The sequence below is a fragment of the Phoenix dactylifera genome, chromosome 2, assembly GCF_009389715.1.
Source record: "Phoenix dactylifera cultivar Barhee BC4 chromosome 2, palm_55x_up_171113_PBpolish2nd_filt_p, whole genome shotgun sequence".
NCBI classification, from domain to species: domain Eukaryota; kingdom Viridiplantae; phylum Streptophyta; class Magnoliopsida; order Arecales; family Arecaceae; genus Phoenix; species Phoenix dactylifera.
The window spans coordinates 4,162,248-4,181,884 of record NC_052393.1 but is presented as its reverse complement, the minus strand read 5'-3'; the positions used below and the strand labels follow the sequence as shown (position 1 = coordinate 4,181,884).

Genomic DNA, 19,637 nt, shown 5'->3' with positions numbered 1-19,637 from the left:
GGCTTATTTAGAATTATAACAATAAAAAGTAAATAATTACTTGAGACTGAATTTGATAAAGGTATCTGAAAAATATGAAAGTCAACACAAGTTGATACCAATAGCCTGGTTCAAGTATATCCTCGTCCAATTTCCGACCAAATTTCATTTTATCTTAGTCTCAAAATTGAAAAAAAATAACTAACTACCTATGGAAGCAATTGTGCTCGCAAGAATTTGATCTGGTCAACATGTTTCATTGAGGGTAGGGATTCAAACTAGAGAAAAAAAAGGTGGTTTCTAAGAGAACTTATCATTTAACAATGCTTGGGATTAAATGATTAATATCACAATAAGAATCTAAGACTTATGAAGGTAAAATGCATATTAAAAAGATGAAAATCGAGAGAAAACATGCCTCTTTAAGTCATATAATATGTTGAACTCGGGGCACTGACACTAGACTCGGACAATTTTAAGTCATGTTGATTAAGAATTTATTTTCAACAAAAACACAATAAAAATAAAATACGATAATAACTCAATTTTTTTTTCTCTCTCTGTTTTACGTATAGTAATTATGATTACTATAATTGTAGTTTATCGAGGATTGGTGGAATTGGAGAATTCAAGAAGTCCTTTTAGAAACGCATTGGGGTAAGAAACCCATGGAACAAGGTTTAGTTGAGTACGTAGCTCCTTTGAATTTTGGTATTTTATGGATTTATTTTGCAATATGATAGAAGATTACAAATTTTTTAAATTAGCTATTTCCATGATAATATCGATCAAAGCATGAAGCTCAGAAAGAAAAGAAAAGAAATCTAGAGCTAGTATTAATTTTAGTTTATTAATAGATACCGTATCTGGTTACAAAGTAGATTTTCTTGGAGTAAATATGTTGGCAGATTTGAAACCTTTTTTCACTCCATACAAGCAAGAGGATGGAATAATTTATAAATTTTAAATATATTTGTTTTGATCTTGAAATAAATTAGTTAAAATTGTTATTTTATCTGTATTGGTGGGTATGAGTAGGGCATACAAGTTAGAAAGATTTTCATTTCATTTAATCCCCTTCTAACATGTAAGGAGAGGCACAAAAGACCGCTTATTCTTCGTTTTTTTCAATATTTTTAGGGATCAAGGTGGGCTAATCTCCGGCTGCTACTCATGTGCTTTTTAAGAAAAATTTTCTTTGTAGGCCAGACATGTGTTCGAGACCGGATATATCATTTTGGAGGGAGACTTAGCTTCTTTGGTTGAGCGCTTACTGGAGAAGGGGCGGGAGAGGTAGAGCACCCGCTCCTAGGCGACACACAACGAATGTTGCGGGAGTGTCGTGCTTTTCAGATTAGGCATGTATTTTGGAAGACGAACAAAATTGCTGATTGGGTCACTCATTTGTTGCCCATCATTCGGAAGAATTCATCTAGATCTAGCAGATCTCTATTTCTTTTTCTTTATGTAGTTTTCTTACTAGTGATATAGCTACATGTGTTAATGCGAGATCTGAGTGAGCAGCCAATTATTTTTAAAAAATATTTTAATCTCCACACGTGCACAGGCGCAATTAATCCGAGGTCCACACATGCGCACGCGCGACGTGCGTCCCTTTGTTCGACCCAATGCAACGGATAGAATCCCCGACGATAGAAGAAACCCAAGGGCAATGACCGAGCCAAAACTGAGGCTTGCTGTTAAGAAGGCCCAACCGAGCCGAAGAGGACGCCGCCCACTCGTCTATATAAGCAAACCATAAGGGCATATGTTCTGCCCCAAAAGCAGCCCTTCTTCTCGAGAGGAAGCCTCCACACACCCCAATGCCCCTCAGCGCTGCGAAACCTCCCATCCCCTCCATTTAATCACCGGACCTCCTACCGTATCTAAATCAAATCACCCCCGATCTCCGCCTCTTCTCAACAAAATCCCTCTCTCTCCTCTCCCCTCAACCCCGAATTCCAAGAACTCCGATCGCCCTCTCCTCCCCAATCCGAAAACCCTAGAGCGATCCATCGAGATCGATCCGGAACCTGGCACGCTCTCGATCAATCCGGCTTTCTTGATCCTTGCGTCGGCGCGAAGCTAGGGTTTTGCCCGCCGATCGTTAGGAGATGATCGGGGCCGACGCCTGATCGCCGCCACCGCCGCCTTGGGCGAGGAGGGGTTTGTGTCTTTGTATGGAAACGCGGAGAAGGAAGCGGGCGGAGGCCTCCTCATCAGCGCCCTCTTCTCAGGCCCCCACCACCCGCGCCTCTAAACGCTCCCGCACCTCCGCCGCCTCCGCCTCCACCTTGTCCAATCCCACCGCCCTCCCTCCGGCTGCCTCCACTCGCTCCCGCCGCAACCAGAACCCTCCCTCCTCCTCCGTCGCCGCCGCCGCCCCTGCCCCCATGGACTCATCCGCCAGCGACACCGCCGCCCGCCGCCGCAGCAGCTCCGGCAAGAATCACCAGCCCCCGGCGGAGCGCGACCGGGAGTCCTCCGACAAGGGGAAGGAGCGAGAGCCGGAGGCTTCCAGGTCTAGGGATAGGGATAGGGATGCTGAACGGATCTTGGGGATGAGCTTCGATGGTGGGGGAGCCGATGATGACAACGATAGCGAGGGTGGCGTGGGTATCCTCCACCAGAATCTGACATCGGCCAGCAGTGCCCTTCAGGGGCTTCTCCGCAAGCTGGGTGCTGGGCTCGACGATCTCTTGCCGTCCTCTGCTGGGTCGGCCTCGTCTTCCTCGCACCAGAGCGGGCGGCTCAAGAAGATCCTTTCAGGGCTGAGAGCTGATGGCGAGGAAGGGCGGCAGGTGGAGGCGCTGACCCAGCTTTGTGATATGCTGTCTATTGGGACTGAGGATTCCCTGGGATCCTTCTCGGTAGACTCGTTTGTGCCAGTCCTTGTGGGCCTGCTCAACCATGAGAGCAACCCCGACATCATGCTGCTTGCTGCGAGGGCCCTCACCCACCTCTGCGATGTTTTGCCGTCTTCTTGTTCTGCGGTGGTGCATTATGGTGCAGTGCCGTGTTTCTGTGCCCGGCTTCTCACGATTGAGTACATGGACCTGGCAGAGCAAGTATGCTCTTTCCTTTTCTCCTTTACTTCGTTCATATTTGCTTTGCACAAATCGGTGTAGGTTGCTCTCTGAAATGTACATTGAATGCTTAGGACCTCAGGCTTTATTTGTTGTTTGATTTGGTCGAAAGCTTTCATGTTTTGAGGACTGACACCACAAACATGGACACTGCGTGGATGAGGTGCAAGATGACACCGTGCGGTCCACCCATCTGCTTTTTGCTATGCTCACTATTGCTGCCTTAGGACCTTTAACTTTATATGTTGATTTATTGGTTTGAATGCAATCATGTTCTATAATTGACACTTCAAAACATGACTGATATCCTCTCGACTGGTACAATCAGGCCTAGAGCAATCGACCTGTCTTCTTGTCCCATGTCAACTACTACTGTCCGCTCATAAGCTCTATTTCATTATCAGAATCTCTATCTGGATTTAAAATAGGGTCTCTTTCTGGATTTTATAATGTTGTTTGCCTACCAGACTCAGTGCAGCATGCATGGCTAGCAGTTTGGGCATTGATTTCTGTAGGAATTTCAGCGACTGGTATATGTAGTAAACATTATTTTATTTAGGCACTGTATTACACAGGTAGGGTGAGTTTTTTAGTATGTATTGAGATAGTGGCTCCAAGAAAGTTTTAAATCCTTTCTTGTATCTCAAATTCTTCATATAACATGTATGCATGACATCTTTTTTTTTCTCACTATATATACATATGTGCGTGCATGTGTGCGCGCGCGCTCCATGGATTGCATCTACCAATCTGGATCTCATTATTTGTTTTACTCATGTATCTCTCAGTCTTTGCAAGCTCTCAAGAAGATATCGCAAGAACACCCTACTGCTTGTTTGCGTGCTGGTGCGCTTATGGCGGTGCTGTCTTACCTTGACTTCTTCTCCACAGGAGTCCAGGTATTATATAGTTTCTAAGTATACATTCTTGTTGATTTTTTACTTTTAATGGTTATTGGATGTTTGTTTTGCTTCTTGAGAAGCAAATTTCTCCTTCTTTTCTTTAGCTCCTTTTTTTTTGCATATTATGTTCACATTAGTTGTCAATTTTTTTTTTCCAGAGAGTGGCATTGTCTACAGCCTCGAATATGTGTAAGAAGCTCCCATCAGATGCAGCTGACTTTGTAATGGAAGCAGTTCCTTTGCTCACAAACCTTCTTAGCCATCATGATTCAAAGGTAAATCAGATGTTCTGTAGCCTATGACTTGTGAATTATATATTGTCTGGTTAAACTGATTGCTTAACTTTTATTGAAATTTTAACAACTTCATTTGTCCATCTTTTGCTCACTGCTAATTTTAATGGCAGGTGTTAGAACATGCCTCTGTTTGTTTGACACGTATTGCAGAAGCATTTGCCTCAAGCCCTGAGAAACTGGATGAGTTATGTAATCATGGATTGGTTGAACAAGCTGCTGGACTTATATCTGTTAGTAATTCAGGAGGACAGGCTTCTCTGAGCACATCGACATACACGGTATGAGCATTATGAGGCTGTTAATTCACTAATATAGATTTGTTTTGCTCAAGCCTATTTTGAAATGTTCATTTCAGGGTTTGATTCGCCTTCTCTCAACATGTGCAAGCGGATCTCCGTTAGGAGCTAAAACTCTTCTCCTTCTTGGAATCAGTGGCACACTTAAAGATGTTCTTTCAAGTTCTGGTCTGGTTGCTGGTGTTTCCGTTTCTCCTGCTTTAACGAGGCCTGCAGAACAAGTATCTTATGTGTCTCTTACTTTTGTTGTGTTGTCTTTGTGAGCTGGCTGGTTTCTTTAGAGTACTATGATATGTTCTTTTTAGAATATTATTATATTTTACTGGTTTCTTTAGAGTACTACGATATGTTCTTTTTAGAATATTATTATACTTTAAGTAAAATCACGTTGATGTATATTAAAATCATGGCTAATATAAATGGCGACTAATGTATTATAAAATAATGTGTAGATGGATTGATATTATTTTAGATAGTAAAGTAATTGTGATCTATGTATTATTTAATAAGGCTGACTATTTGGCAAGCCACTTTATGGTTACCACCCCTTTTTGGATAAATGGTCCACCTTTACTTGTGTTGCGCTGGGCATTAGAGTAAGTGATATCATTTGATGCCATCAATAAAGTGTACAGGGTTGAAATAGTCGCTTCCTTTAAACACCTAATTATTGAATATATTTTGGATCTTGCACAACAAGATCTAGTGTCATGAAGGGGCATTTCCCTTGACAAGTCTAGCTTCACTTCATCAATTGTCTTCCTTCTGACATATTAAAAGTGTTAGAAGCCCAATAGTATCTTATTGCTTGAAAATGACTTTCAAAATAAGGTTATATGGCCCACTACTTGCCTCACCAAGTATCCAATTGCGTTAGTGGCCATTTTATGTTGGCTTGCTGCCAAGCAGGCATCAAAGCAACTTGCCTAAGGATGGGCAACACAAGTGTGTCGTGTTTAGACTATCTATTGGGGGAGTTCAGCTATTAGGTGGTTTTATCAAGGGCTTAGGAATGTTAGGCAGGTGGGTTTCCACCATGCTTTACCCCCTTTTTTCTCCCCTTCTGATGGTTCATAGATTCCTTTGCTTCGTCATGGCTTGCAAATTACAAGTTTTAAATAATTCTTATTTAATTATCACCTTCCAACTTTATTTTGATTATTTGTAATTTGATTGAATTGCTTGTTGCACGACCTTTGATCATGTTTCTTTTGAGAGATAAGTAACACTCCAAGAAATGCGGTACCATCCCGAACCGCGCGGTTCGGCTCGTATTCAAGTGTACCGAGCCATATCGGCAGTGGACTAGGATGGTTCCGGCATTCAAAATGAGAAACCGATGGAGGGGGAGAGGGAGAAGAAAAGAGAGGAAAAGAGAGAGCGAGAAAGGGTGAGGGAGAGGAAGACGGAGGGAGAGAGATGGAGGGTGGCGGAGTGCCAGTAGAGGCTGTTGGAGGGTTGCAGAGGGCTGGGGAGGGGCACGGATGAGGGGCTCCCCCAGCTAATGGAAGTTCCCAATGCTAGATTATCTACTCTTGCCATCTTTTCCCCCCTTGAATTGTGGCATAGTTATCTAAAAACAATAATGAAAAGATAAGTCAATATAAACTGTGGCTAACCTATGATAAAACTAATATGCGTCAAAGTAGAAATTTTTTTTGACCTGATTAAACTTGAACCTTATGTTATTAGGTATCTGTCGGACATTGTTCTAGATGTTTGGTATGGCAACAATGATATATATATAAGATTAAGAAATCGAATCATAGTCAGCTTTTATGTGAAAGGCTCGTGAGATAGCTGATGACTTTTGCTCTCCAGTTGTAAGATACTTGCTGTGCAGGTTGACTAACATATGTAGCTATATCCTTATGGTCTGATAGTAGCTCTCTTATATCCTTTGTTTGTATTTTTTAGGTCTGAATTATTTATAGATCTGTCATAACTCACATTTCTTAACAAAAATGAATCTAACTAGCACATGTACATTTGTTATGCATTAATGCTTGCATTCTGTAATACCAGACATAGTAATATTTTCTCTGGCTGGGTCGCTCACTGAAGTTGTAGATGATGGGATGTGGATTGTCTTCTATGAATGAAGTGTCATTGGAAGTCTTCTGCATGGTTGATTAATGCATATGGAAGTATTTTTTTAAATTATGTTTCCTTCTTTTGTTATCCAGCTTTGAACTATAGGAGTATTTATTTTGACACTACTATTTGGTTATCAGCTTTCCACCTTCACAAAAAGAACCTTGTTTCATTTGTTTACTGAATGATGGTAAGGAACGGACATTGGTGTCATGGTAAACAAGTTACATGCCTTTCGTTCTGTGATTATGCTATCTTAATTCATCTTTGTATCACTTGCATGAAGTCTTTTCCTTCCATAAATGGTTTAAGACCTGGGTCTCAGTAAGATTTTACAGCTTGGATGAAACTTAATTTTTTTTTTTTTTTGCCAATATGGAGGTCATATTGGACTTCTCTTTGCGATGTTTAGAGCATGCAACTAATTTCTTTTATTGTTATTTAGATTTATGAGATTGTCAACCTTGCGGATGAGCTCCTTCCTCCTTTGCCTCAAGGAACCATTTCTCTCCCAATATGCTACAATGTTCTTGTTAAAGGATCAGCTGCAAAGAAATCTCCTGCTTCCTCTTCACACAACAAGCAGGAGGAGACTGATGGAGCAAAAAATGAAGTTTCATCTCGTGAAAAATTATTGCATGACCAACCCGAACTTCTCCAACAGTTTGGAAAGGACCTACTTCCTGTTTTGACACAGGTTCTCGGTTTAAGTGCCCCCCTCCCCCCTGCGCCCAAACTCACTTTTTTTCTTCATACATTTTAACATCTGCTTTATTTGTCGAGCAGGTATATAGTTCCAGTGTAAATGGTCAAGTTCGTCACAAGTGTCTTTCTGTTATTGGGAAGTTGATGTATTTCAGTTCCGCTGATATGATTCAGGCTTTGCTTTCTCTGACAAACATTTCCAGGTACTATTGTGCATATATTGTATATAATATGTAGTTAGCTTCATGGAGATTCTTGCAGGGAAAAAAGATTGAGCACTTTGTACTTGTCGTCTAATAACTGTTTCATCGTACTTCTGATGTGCAGCTTCTTAGCGGGTATATTAGCTTGGAAGGATCCCCAGATCTTGATCCCTGCTCTTCAGATAGCAGAAATACTAATGGACAAGCTTCCTGGAACATTTACCAAGATGTTTGTGAGAGAAGGGGTTGTTCATGCTGTGGATGCGCTGATATGCTCAGGTTCCTCAGATACTGTTCCTTCTCAAACATCCATCTCCGAAAAGGATACTGATTCTTTACCAGGGATGTCGTCACGTTCTCGGCGTTATCGACGGCGTAATAGTAGCTTAAGTACGGAAAGCAGCTCGTTCGATGAGTCAAAAGGTTATGTACCAGGACATATTGGCTCTCCTCCAACATTGGTAGAAGTCCCAACTGCGAATTCTAGTCTTCGTGCTTCAGTCAGTTCGTATGCCAAGTCTTTCAAGGATAAGTATTTTCCCGCTGATCCTGGGGCAGCAGAAGTTGGAGTTAGTGATGATCTTCTTCATTTGAAAAATCTTTGCTCAAAGTTGAATGCGAGTATTGAAAATGTCAGGACAAAAGCTAAAGGTAAATCTAAGGCTTCTGTTGTTTGTTCCTTTGATATCTCAGCTAGTACCGAGGAACAACTGGATGGGGTAATAGCAGAAATGCTGGCTGAACTAACTAAAGGAGATGGTGTATCCACATTTGAGTTTATTGGCAGCGGAGTTGTTTTGGCACTGCTAAATTATTTATCGTGTGGAACATTTGGAAAGGAGAGAATTTCAGAACCTAATGTGCCTAAACTTCGCCAGCAAGCACTCAGACGATACAAGTCATTTATTTCAATTGCACTTCCTCTTGACATTAAGGAAGGGACTGAAACTCCCATGACGGTGTTGGTTCAAAAGCTTCAACATGCTTTGTCATCTTTAGAACGTTTTCCAGTTGTACTGAGCCATTCATCAAGGTCATCCAGTAGTGGAAGTGCACGCCTTTCCTCGGGTCTTAGCGCACTATCTCAGCCTCTCAAATTACGTCTATGCCGAGCACAAGGTGAAAAATCTCTTCGCGATTATTCATCAAATATTGTACTTATTGATCCACTTGCAAGGCTAGCATCTGTTGAAGAGTTCCTTTGGCCAAGAGTACAGCGGAGTGAGTCTGGACAGAAGTCATCAGTGGCAGCAGGCAACTCTGACTCTGGAGTTGCAGCTACTGCAGCATCATCACCATCCATGCCAACTCCAACAGGCCGTCGCCCTTCAACCAGATCTAGGTCATTGGTAACAATTGGAGGTACTGCTAGAAAGGACTCTCATGAGGGTTCAGCAAATTCTTCAAAAGGAAAGGGTAAAGCTGTTTTGAAATCTACTGCTGATGAGGCAAGAGGACCACAAACAAGAAATGCTGCACGCAGAAGAGCAGGTTCAGAGAAAGACTCAGAGACGAAACCAGCACATGGCGAATCTAGCTCTGAGGTTTGTTTATGCTATCGAAATTCTGGTTCTTAATTATTGACATGATGCTCTTTCTTTGCCTCAATATTTATCTTAGTATACGTAGGATTTTTGGGTTAGTTGATAAACTTGGTTCTAGGTACTGGTTCATCCAATAACAGGAAAACAACATGAACTTCTGCAGTTTTCTTTTCCAATGGAAAAATGGTGATGGTCACACCCCACTTATTTTGATCAAATTTTTTTTCTTGACGATCAAGCGATCGTGGCTGTCTAGTCATGCTCCAGAAAACCTACATTAAGGCCCTCTTATACCATGCTTTTCGAGTTAGACACACTCTATCCTACATTAGTAGTTGAGTCTTCTCAACACTAGACTTCTTTCTAATGTTGCTTTTACTCTCTCTTTTGACCCTTCCATACATCATGGGGGTTTGTTGCTCATCAAGAATTAGCAAAATGCTAAATTGTTACTAAGATAATAGAAATTAACTGCCCAACCAACTCATCTAATACTTGTCTTGACCGAAAATATTTTTCAAACATACCTCTCTTAGATGCTATATATTGTTGGGATGCTTGGGCACCCCTGAGCTAGCTGAGCTGCATTGAGGATTAACTAGGCAGTTGGGACTGTCATTTGAATATCTATTCATGTTTGACAACCATCTTGATTATTTGTATTTCCATTAAGAACCAACCATATCTAATTTACTAATATGAACATCACATATATAAACTTCAATATCTGTTATTCTGTATATATGCGGGTGCAATGATATTCAAATGTAATGACGATGCTGACAAACACAATTTTTTGGAGTTCATCACTGTACCTTGTACCTTAGCATTGACAACCATTCTGATTCTCAATTAGCAAAATAATGATCTCTCCAAAACAACCTTTCTGGTTCTCAATTAACAATTTACTGACCTCACCAATATGATGTGCCATTCCTTATTAATCTTTTCCTTTATTGTTTTCACTGTCTAATAATATCTTGATATCTCCAACATGGTGTATCATTCCTTGAACTTCTGCCCTCTCTAATGTTTCTCACTGCCTGTTTGCTTGGGCTCCATATATTCATTCACCCTTTTATTGCACATAGAACCTTGAAGTGTTAAATGAAGGTTTGAAAACATACTTTTGGCATCTAGTTTCTGTATGCCGAGTGATTTCCTGTTTGGTGATTTATGCAGCTTCTACAACTTTGACCATGGAGTAACATACATGAAAGTACAAAAAGAAAAAGAAGAATGATTGAAAGTAAAAAAGTCAAAAAAAAGAGAGAACATTTGCAGAGAATATTATTTTGGGGACTACTGGTTGTATAAATTATGATGGTTTTTTGGCCAAATGATCTAAATATTTAAGAGATAAAAATAGCATATGTTAGGAATCATGCTTTATCATTGTTGGTATAATATCTGATTCTATTTTTTGGATGACAATTCCATACATTGCAATTTTTCTTTCTGTGGTAATTAATCCAGGTTCAAAAACTGATCTCACAAATTGTGAAGCTGCACTTCTGGATTATATCTTGGCAAGTGTCTGTTCTCTTGTTTCTCCTCAAAAATTTCTAAAGATTAATTACACTTAGGGGTGGCAACGGGTTGGGTTTGGTTTGCTTCGGGCCAGCTCGAGCCATGTCTGGTTCAGAAAACTCTCAACCCATATTCAGCCTATTTATAATCTGGTTCAGAAAACTCTCAACCCATATCCGCCCTGCCACCACCAACCCATTTAAGTTTTCACTCATCAGTCATATTTTTAACTGAAAAAGAAAGCCAAACATGGTATGCAAAATGACAAACAGCAAAATCAATTATAGCTTCAAATATACCGTCACAATCACAATTTGAAATTTGACATATATGACAGCCATAAACTAAGGGTGGAATTAGCTAAAAATGCAAACCCACATCCCAAACCCATCACTCTCTATAACCTTTTGATTTTTTTTTTTTTTTTTGAACTGAATCACATGGAGAAAATTAGAGAAGTATCAACTATGTGAGGTCTGGGTGTTGGTTGATTCATGACCGGATCAAGCCTGGTAACCCATCAGGTTCGGAAGATAAACAAAGACTCACCAATCTAAATCAGGTTGATTTAGGTTGGCTGGAACCAGTCCGTCTTAGAAAAGCCCCTCCTAAACCCATTTATTGCATGTGGATTCGTGCAGGCTGGTGGGTGCAGGTCAGATTTTGCCACCCTTAATTACAGTGTTTCAAGTTCTATTTTGCATGATTAGATTGGAAGTCTGGGAGTGTTTTGGGCAGAAGAGATAACATTTTAGCTTAGTTAACTTTTGCCTTTGCTTTATCTAAGAAAAATGCCCACCAATGTAGGGTTTAAATTATTGGACATGAGAATATTGATGCAGGTGTTCTCCACTTAATCCTTGGTGTAAATTATGTTTAGAAGATTTTAAATTAATGCTTTTCTTCGTTTCTAAATAAGAAAAAGTGTGTTCTCATTTTGGTTGACTTGTCTTTGCTCTTGCTTGGACAGTTGGCATTGTGGGCATATTTTGGAAATATTAATCATATATTCTACCCTACTCAGCAGTGTTAAAGCTTTATTTGATTAAAGCTTTATTTGATGGAGAATTGACTACACTTTGGATGTTATGATTTGTGTTCTGTTGGTCGGTTACAATGTGTCTTGCCTGCTGGTCGGTTCTTCAGCAGATACTTATCTTGTTCTTTTCCAATTGGGTAGCTGGGGATGGTCATGTGTCTTGACTTGTGCCCAAATGGAGCTGTTCATTTTTTTCCTTTTTTGGGGTGGGGGGTTGGTTGATGGGTGAGACAAGTTTAGATTCCGTCATTGCTTGGCCAAAACCTCCATGGTGCCAAATCTTAGCCATTGATAATTGGAAATGGAGTTTGTCTGTTTATACTCCCTAAGACTTTGTTGCCCTAGTGGTTTAATGAATACATCATCTTGTAGACAACCGTTGGGGTTGTCAACTCTACTTTATGCTGTGAAGTTTATGAATTAATCACCCAAGCATCGTGCATAGTGGAGCCAGTGGCTCTAAAGATCAACTTTTAATATTGCAGTCGGCTACAATTACAGAATGCTATAATGACAGTGGTAGTGTGCTTATTACTAGAGTTCTGTTCAATAAAATACTAATGAAAACAAATCTTATTATCAGTAGTCAGGCAAAGAGTGCTTCGAGTGGTTGTCTTCCCAAGAGAACATTTGAAATTGTGGAATATATTTTTAATATTGGGACTTGAGCAAGCGGAAGCTTTCCTCATTGTAATCAGAAGAGAACTGAAGGTGCTGATTGGTTAGCTAGAACAGGGGTTATCTTGTTCAGAATATGTTCCCAGATAACAAAAAGAAAGCCTAGAAGGTTGATTAATCCATGAGATAAATTGATTCTATACAAGCAATACTCATTAGTTGTTTAGCATACTGAAACATGCTATATAACTGCTACATTCACTGTTGCAGATATGCTTGTGATGTCTATGCACGTTGTCATTCCCCATCTCTTTCATCATCAATGTCATCGTTGCTGTTGTCATTTTGTCATCATCATCTTTGGAAACACTCTGATGGATGCCCATATACATGCTGCTGCATTGTATTTTTTGGCCTTTTGTACTGCTTGAATTTTTTGGGTCAACTTGAAATACTGTCTTTGATTGTTAGACAGTGTAAGAGTCTGAAACTATTATCTAGTTGATTAGTGATTTTATCCTTCTCATGGTCAAGCCTGGTCTTGTTTATAATAAACTAATATATTTCTTCGCCTGACCATCTGAATTCCATAACCACCCGAGAAATCTTCGAGTCTGTTGCCACTCTGCTGTGGTGCCCTAGAGGCCTTTAAGCTGTTGTCTACTCTTTGCAGTCTGATGAATTAAAAATAGAAATTTGGCCATATCTAATTTCTTAATATTTTAGTAATTCTGTAAATAATATGGCTTTTAATGTCATGTTTGATTGGAAAGACTGTCCTTTCTCAATCTGGTTTGAGTGACTGTAAGATGCATACCATGTGAAGAGCTGGAACAGGCATTGGTGCTAGTTTAATGTTGTTGTTAGCTATATTCTATTCAATAAGAAACCTCAATGTTATGTAGGAGTAGAATGTTTTCAGTACATAGTGGAATTCCTTTATAATTTACTAAACATTGTCATTTTGTTGCACTTTGTTTCTGTTATTTTGAGACACTGTATGTTTGTGCATCATCATCACCTAATATGACATTGTTCATGCTATGCAGGATGAGGAGTTGGACATGTCTCCTGTTGAGATCGATGATGCTCTGATGATTGAAGAGGATGATTTCTCAGATGATGAAGATGATGATCATGATCAGGTTGTCTGGTTAACCATATATGTTGTGTTTTAAATTTTAATTTCTACGCAGTTGATTAAGCACTTCTATTTTTCTTATTACTGCTGATTCATATTACCATGCCGCTATTTGTCTAATGTAGGTGCCAAAAGGTGATTTTTATGTTTTCCAAGATATGAATAGTGTCTATCTGAGACTAAATGGAAATGGATTTTGACAGAAATTCCCTCTGATCTTACTTATTCCACATTTAATTATGTCGTGATGGTCGCTGATATTTGTTACTCTTTCAGGTCCTGAGAGATGACTCTCTTCCTGGTTGTGTACCAGACAAGGTACATGATGTCAAATTAGGAGATCCAGCTGATGATGCTACAGTGTCTTCTTCAGCAAGTGACAACCAAGCACAACCTTCATCTGGTTCTAGTAATAGAACTACCTCAGTTAGAGGCCCAGGGTCTGCTGAATACCGAACTGGAAGTACTTTTGGTTCAAGGGGTAGTGCAATGTCATTTGCTACTGCTGCGATGGCTGGGCTTGCTTCTGTGAGTGGGAGAGGTATCAGGGGTGGTCGAGATCGTCATGGGCTGGTGTCTGGTGATAGTGTAAAGGACCATTACAATAAATTGATGTTCACAGCAGGAGGGAAGCAGCTCAGCAAACATTTGACCATATATCAGGCTATCCAACGCCAGCTTGTGCTTGAGGAAGACAATGATGAAAGGTTCAATGGATCTGACCTGCCTAGTGATGGAGGCAGGTTCTGGAGTGATATATTTACTATAACTTACCAAAAGGCTGATAGCCAGGTTGAAAGGGCTTCTCATGGAGGTTCAACCTCAAAGTCTAAATCTGTTTCCTCCTCCAAATCTGGTTGCGACTCTCAGTGGCAGCAAATGTCCCTTCTTGATAGCATCTTGCAAGGGGAGCTGCCATGTGACCTTGAAAAGTCTAATCCTACTTACAACATTTTGGCATTGTTGCGAGTACTGGAAGGTCTGAATCAGCTAGCTCCTCGCTTAAGAGTGCAGACAGTGTCTGAGGATTTTGCTGAGGGGAAGATTTCCAGCCTGGATGAACTCTATAGGGCTGGTGCAAAGGTTCCTTCTGAAGAGTTCATTAGTAGCAAGCTAACCCCTAAACTTGCTCGGCAAATTCAGGATCCTCTTGCATTGTGCAGTGGCAGTCTTCCTTCATGGTGTTACCAAATGACCAAAGCATCTCCTTTTCTGTTTCCTTTTGAAACACGGAGGCTGTACTTCTATTCAACAGCTTTTGGACTATCCCGTGCCTTGCATCGGCTTCAGCAACAGCAAAGTGCTGATAGTCATAGTTCATCAAGTGAAAGAGAGGTCCGTGTTGGTAGATTGCAACGACAAAAAGTTCGTGTTGCTAGAAACCGTATCTTAGATTCTGCTTTAAAAGTTATGGACTTGTATTGTAGCACGAAGGCTGTTCTTGAAGTCGAATACTTTGGTGAAGTTGGCACTGGATTAGGTCCAACTCTGGAATTCTATACTCTCTTAAGTCAGGACCTGCAAAAGGTTGGATTGGGATTATGGAGGTCCAGCTCTACATCTGACAACTCTGCCATGGATATTGATGGAGTTGAGATGAAAGATGGAAATACTGATGATGGTTCAGAAGCAAAGAAACTTAGTTCTGATTTTTCTGTTGGAAGTAGAGATCTTATCCATGCTCCGTTTGGTTTGTTTCCTCGCCCTTGGCCTCCTAATACAGATGCTTCTGATGGAAGCCAGTTCTCTAAGGTTGTTGAATATTTCCGTTTGGTTGGTCGAGTAATGGCAAAAGCTCTACAGGATGGGCGGCTTTTGGATCTGCCGCTGTCAACTGCATTCTACAAACTCATGTTGGGACAGGTAAGTTACTGAGGTACCTGTGTATATGATTTTGTTTCTGATTTCTTGTGTGACATTTGGTTATTTTGGTATCATATGTGACAATTTACGGTTCACAATAGGAACTTGATGTGCATGACATTATCTCATTTGACGCTGAGTTTGGGAAGATATTGCAAGAAATGAAAATCCTTGTTCATCGCAAACAGTTTTTAGAGGCAACAGCTGGTAATGATCAAAAGACAATTTCTGACTTGCGTATCCGTGGTGCTCCTGTTGAAGATCTGTGTCTAGATTTTACACTTCCTGGTTATCCTGATTACATTCTTAAAGGAGGAGGAGAAGGCATCCTGGTAAGAAGCAGAATGTTTAGCATTGTTTGCCCTAATTCATGACTATCTCACTACAATATTTTTGAATTACTGATGGCCCTTGCAGGTTAATATCGACAACTTGGAAGAATACATCTCCTTGGTAGTTGATGCAACTGTTAAGACAGGAATTATGCGGCAGATGGAAGCATTTAGATCGGGGTTCAATCAGGTAATTCCAAATTTCTGGATTGCCAGTAATTGCTTTGCAGCATTCACTAAATTTCATGCTTTTCTTTTGTTTTGTTTAGGTAAACTTGGTCATGTCAAGGCCCATTGCAGTACACGTGTTACATGATTGAAAAAAAGAATATATTCATCAAAATAACAATAGGGTAATAATTTAACAAATATGCTATCTAAAACCATACTGGAAAAATCCATGTTTGATTAATTTAATCATAAATTCGTCATGATCATTATATATTTTTATGCTAGTCTACATGATATGAACAAGTATATAATAAGTGTTGGCTGTTGGCAGGATGTAGTTTTAGGACCGAAAATGAATATGAACACTTTAATCAGCAAATAGTTGAGATCGTATCCATCATTAAGTAGGGTAACTTTTGCTGCTCAGTTATGGTTCAGCTTTAACTGGTCAGGTTTGAAGATTCTGTTTTTTAGGGCTGATTTGCCTGACCATGTCTGGTTGATATTTTAAGACTAGTCATACCAATATTAAAGGTCACTGTAGATGGTCCAACATGAAGTAAGTCGTAGTCCCAAAATATTCATCAACTTAGGTGGCAACATTAGTCTTTAACACCAAACCATGTTTGAGACAATTGGGCAGCTCCTTGTGTGCACCTATATGGTGATTAATTTTCATGCTTGACCTGAAGAAAGTCCCACAGGAAGCTCCTCGAACAAGTAGTTATAAGAAGTGGTCAGTTTTATGACAAAATAAGCATTCTTTATTGATCATAAAAGCTACTTTCAAGGACATGATGCTTGTAGAAAACTAAATTTATGCAACAACTTTGTTAAATAATATTATAATGAATGCTTACTTTTCCATGATCCAATTCCATGCACTTCTTTTAACTTCTGAACTTGGAGTTCCCTGTATTATTTTGTTTGTTTCAAACACCCCTCACGCGCCGTCCCAAAAAATGAAAAAGAAAAAAAAAGAGCAACTGTATTGGCTGAGCTAGCATCCACTGTTATGTATGCGACATGAGACACTCCAAAAGAAAAGGCACATTTCTGAAAGTATCGTCTATAATACTTGTCTCAGCTACTCCTGGATTAGATTACAGATTAGGCAAAAGTCCCAAGTACATGGACCAAACACAAAAGGATTAGACCCAAGTTTATCAGAAGCACCTAAGTGAATAGATTGAATTTAGGATATGATGTAACAAACTACTTTAACCTTAATTTCAGAAAATTAGTTGATTAGGATGCCGAGATCATATTATTCTGACTGATTAATATTGGGAAAAAAATACTGTGGGTTGGATTTTTCTTGTAAACCCAGACCTAAAGATGTGAATATACCATAAAGTCAATGTGGACCTGCACCCAGTAAATCTGTTTTTCCTTCAAATTTATGAAATTTTAATGGGGGACATAGAAATGGAGATTTGATTCACCTGGGTGAATGAATGGCTTGAGACTTTTCAATTAAGGTCCATTTGAAGATTAAAGGGATCTAAAGTTATCCTGTTTAGGTGTTACTTGTCAGACTGAAATGGTGGTTGTTCCTTATTTTACCTGAAATATCTTTAAGTAAATGTTCCCTTCACTTAAATGATATATATGGAAATAAGGCCTTTTCTTTTCAGTTGTCTCTCTATTTAGTCATAATCCAACACTATTGCTACCGCGCACTGCAGTTTTTGGAGTATCGCACATATGCATGCCTGTGCCAGGCAACCCAGACTGACATGTTCAACACCTAATATTTTGTTATTGTTACATATTGTCCATGATTGTTGTTGCTGGGTGTCAACACATATGATTTTTGTCGCTTATGAATGGAGGTTATAGTGGGTCAGATGGGATTTCATATGTTAAAGTGTTAAGGTTTCTAATATGTTACTGCAGCAAAACAATGGAAAAGTGCCTTCATGTTATATAATTGACTGCAATGCTTCATAGAAATTCTTCTTAGAGAATGTTTTAGGAATTTTCTTTTTCCTCTATGTACTTCGAAGTGAAAACATGTCTTAGGTATTCTACTTCTGATTTACTTAAAATAAGAAAAATTTAGTTAGAGTGGTGAAAATAAAACAAAGCAAGAAAGCAGAAAACAAACAAAAAGGCTACACAACATGTGTGAGGTTATGACTCTTATGTTGCTTAATTAAAATAAGCCGTTGATGATCCAAGTCGTGCATTCTGTCAGAGATTCTGTATATGTCACGACTCTTATGTTTTTTTAATTGACAATTGTTTTCAGGTCTTTGACATCTCGTCTCTGCAAATATTTTCTCCGCCCGAGCTTGATTACCTGATCTGTGGTCGTAGAGAATTGTGGGTGGTAAGATATTTTTTATCACCTACTGTCGCCATATTGATATTTTACATCTATCATTCTTGGGAATGTATGAATAATCATTACTACATGCTGCAGGCTGAAACACTGGCGGAACATATTAAGTTTGATCATGGATACACTGCAAAAAGCCCAGCAATTATCAATGTATGTGCTCACTTTAAAACATTTGACTTTCTGCACAAAATTTTTATCAGCTGGTATATATGAGTTTCAGTTGTTCTTTCAGCTGCTCGAGATTATGGCAGAATTCACGACGGGGCAGCAGCATGCTTTTTGTCAATTTGTGACTGGTGCTCCCAGGTTTCCACCTGGTGGCCTGGCTGCATTGAACCCAAAGCTGACTATCGTGAGGAAGGTATTGTTGTTTTTCTCTTCCTTTTTTTGGGAGCATGTTTAACATAGTGTTGCTTAGATGCATTGCTGTCAACATTCCCATGCTCGTGCTTTAATTAGCTCTAACTAAATGGTTAATGACAGCATTCTTCGACTACGACAAACACATCATCGAATGGAACTGGAGTGTGTGAATCAGCTGATGATGATTTGCCTAGTGTTATGACATGTGCCAACTACCTTAAACTTCCTCCCTATTCAACAAAGGTTTTTCCCCCTGCTCTGGAACTTTCTCAGTTTTGAGATTTGCCTTCTTGACTGCAGGGTTGGTTACATTCATTGCAGGAAATCATGTACAAGAAACTGCTTTATGCTATCAGCGAAGGCCAGGGATCATTTGATCTGTCATGAGCCAAAGACCAACTATCAATGATGGATGCTGCCTCATTCTGGGTGTTCATCTGCTTCTTTTTAAATAGATTGCCCATTCTGCTCAACATCAGTCTCGTCTCGCACCTTTATACAGGTAACATCTGGGTCAGTCTCCATCTCAACATCTGTCAAGTCTTTTTTTTTTCCTGATTCTCTCTTTTGTGGGGTTGGTTACATGTTTCTTTTTTTCGGGTTCCTGTATATGCTCATTCCTCGTAGTGGCCCAACAAATGTTACTTGCTCTGGCCGAATTTTCCTTTTTGTTCTTACAATAACTTACATTATTCACTGTCAGCTAAATGTGATACTGGTCCGGCAATTTGAAGCTTTGAAGAGGGAATGCAGAGCTCTGTGCCATTGCTTGTAAATAAAGATAAAAGTTTCATCTTATTTATAAGTTGGAGTATGCCAAATAGCTTTTGATGTCTTGAGGAAGGAATATAAGAAAAGAAATTTAATCTTTCAAATTGATTTCAGCTGTGCTGCAGCATCTTCTTCCCCTTCTTCAGTTTTGCTTGGTTATGAAATTTGGTGTAATAAATGTCTTCCTTTTGCATTATTGGGCTGAAGGCGAATTAGAATATAATTTTTTGTTAGTCCGGAGGATGCTGAGAAGTTATTGCACGATCATGTGGATGACTAATTGGTGGTGGTGGTGGCTTGATCTCGCTTTACTGATATACCACGAACAATGAAAGGGAACCAGTGATTTACTTACTA

The 19,637-nt window shown here is 39.6% G+C and overlaps 1 protein-coding gene across 2 annotated transcripts; it reads left to right on the top strand.

Moving 5' to 3' along the window:
• Positions 1–1,746: 1,746 nt before the first annotated feature.
• On the top strand, positions 1,747–19,476 carry LOC103706183 (E3 ubiquitin-protein ligase UPL3-like). 2 transcript variants are annotated; one of them, XR_003385510.2, is made up of 18 exons: positions 1,747–3,047; positions 3,854–3,964; positions 4,126–4,242; positions 4,374–4,541; positions 4,619–4,780; positions 7,099–7,350; positions 7,440–7,561; positions 7,686–9,105; positions 13,342–13,437; positions 13,710–15,296; positions 15,398–15,628; positions 15,714–15,818; positions 18,054–18,134; positions 18,228–18,296; positions 18,379–18,507; positions 18,630–18,752; positions 18,831–19,011; positions 19,213–19,476. XR_003385510.2 is itself a non-coding variant. In XM_026804328.2 (17 exons), the coding sequence occupies exons 1-17, from the start codon at positions 2,160–2,162 to the stop codon at positions 18,894–18,896; spliced, it is 5,727 nt and encodes a 1,908-aa protein (XP_026660129.2). In that variant the 5' UTR covers positions 1,747–2,159; the 3' UTR covers positions 18,897–19,476. The 2 variants fall into 2 exon arrangements, 1 of the variants encoding a protein (XP_026660129.2); XM_026804328.2 differs by having other exon boundaries at positions 18,831–19,476.
• The last annotated feature ends 161 nt before the right edge of the window (positions 19,477–19,637 follow it).

What these genes read in the sequence shown, in the direction of transcription:
- LOC103706183 (XM_026804328.2), top strand. Translation starts at nt 2,160, where the DNA reads ATGGAAACGCGGAGAAGGAAGCGGGCGGAGGCCTCCTCATCAGCGCCC. An exon ending in GTCGTAGAGAATTGTGGGTG is followed by an intron (nt 18,135 to 18,227) that starts GTAAGATATTTT and finishes TACATGCTGCAG; the next exon opens with GCTGAAACACTGGCGGAACA. An exon ending in AGCTGACTATCGTGAGGAAG is followed by an intron (nt 18,508 to 18,629) that starts GTATTGTTGTTT and finishes GGTTAATGACAG; the next exon opens with CATTCTTCGACTACGACAAA.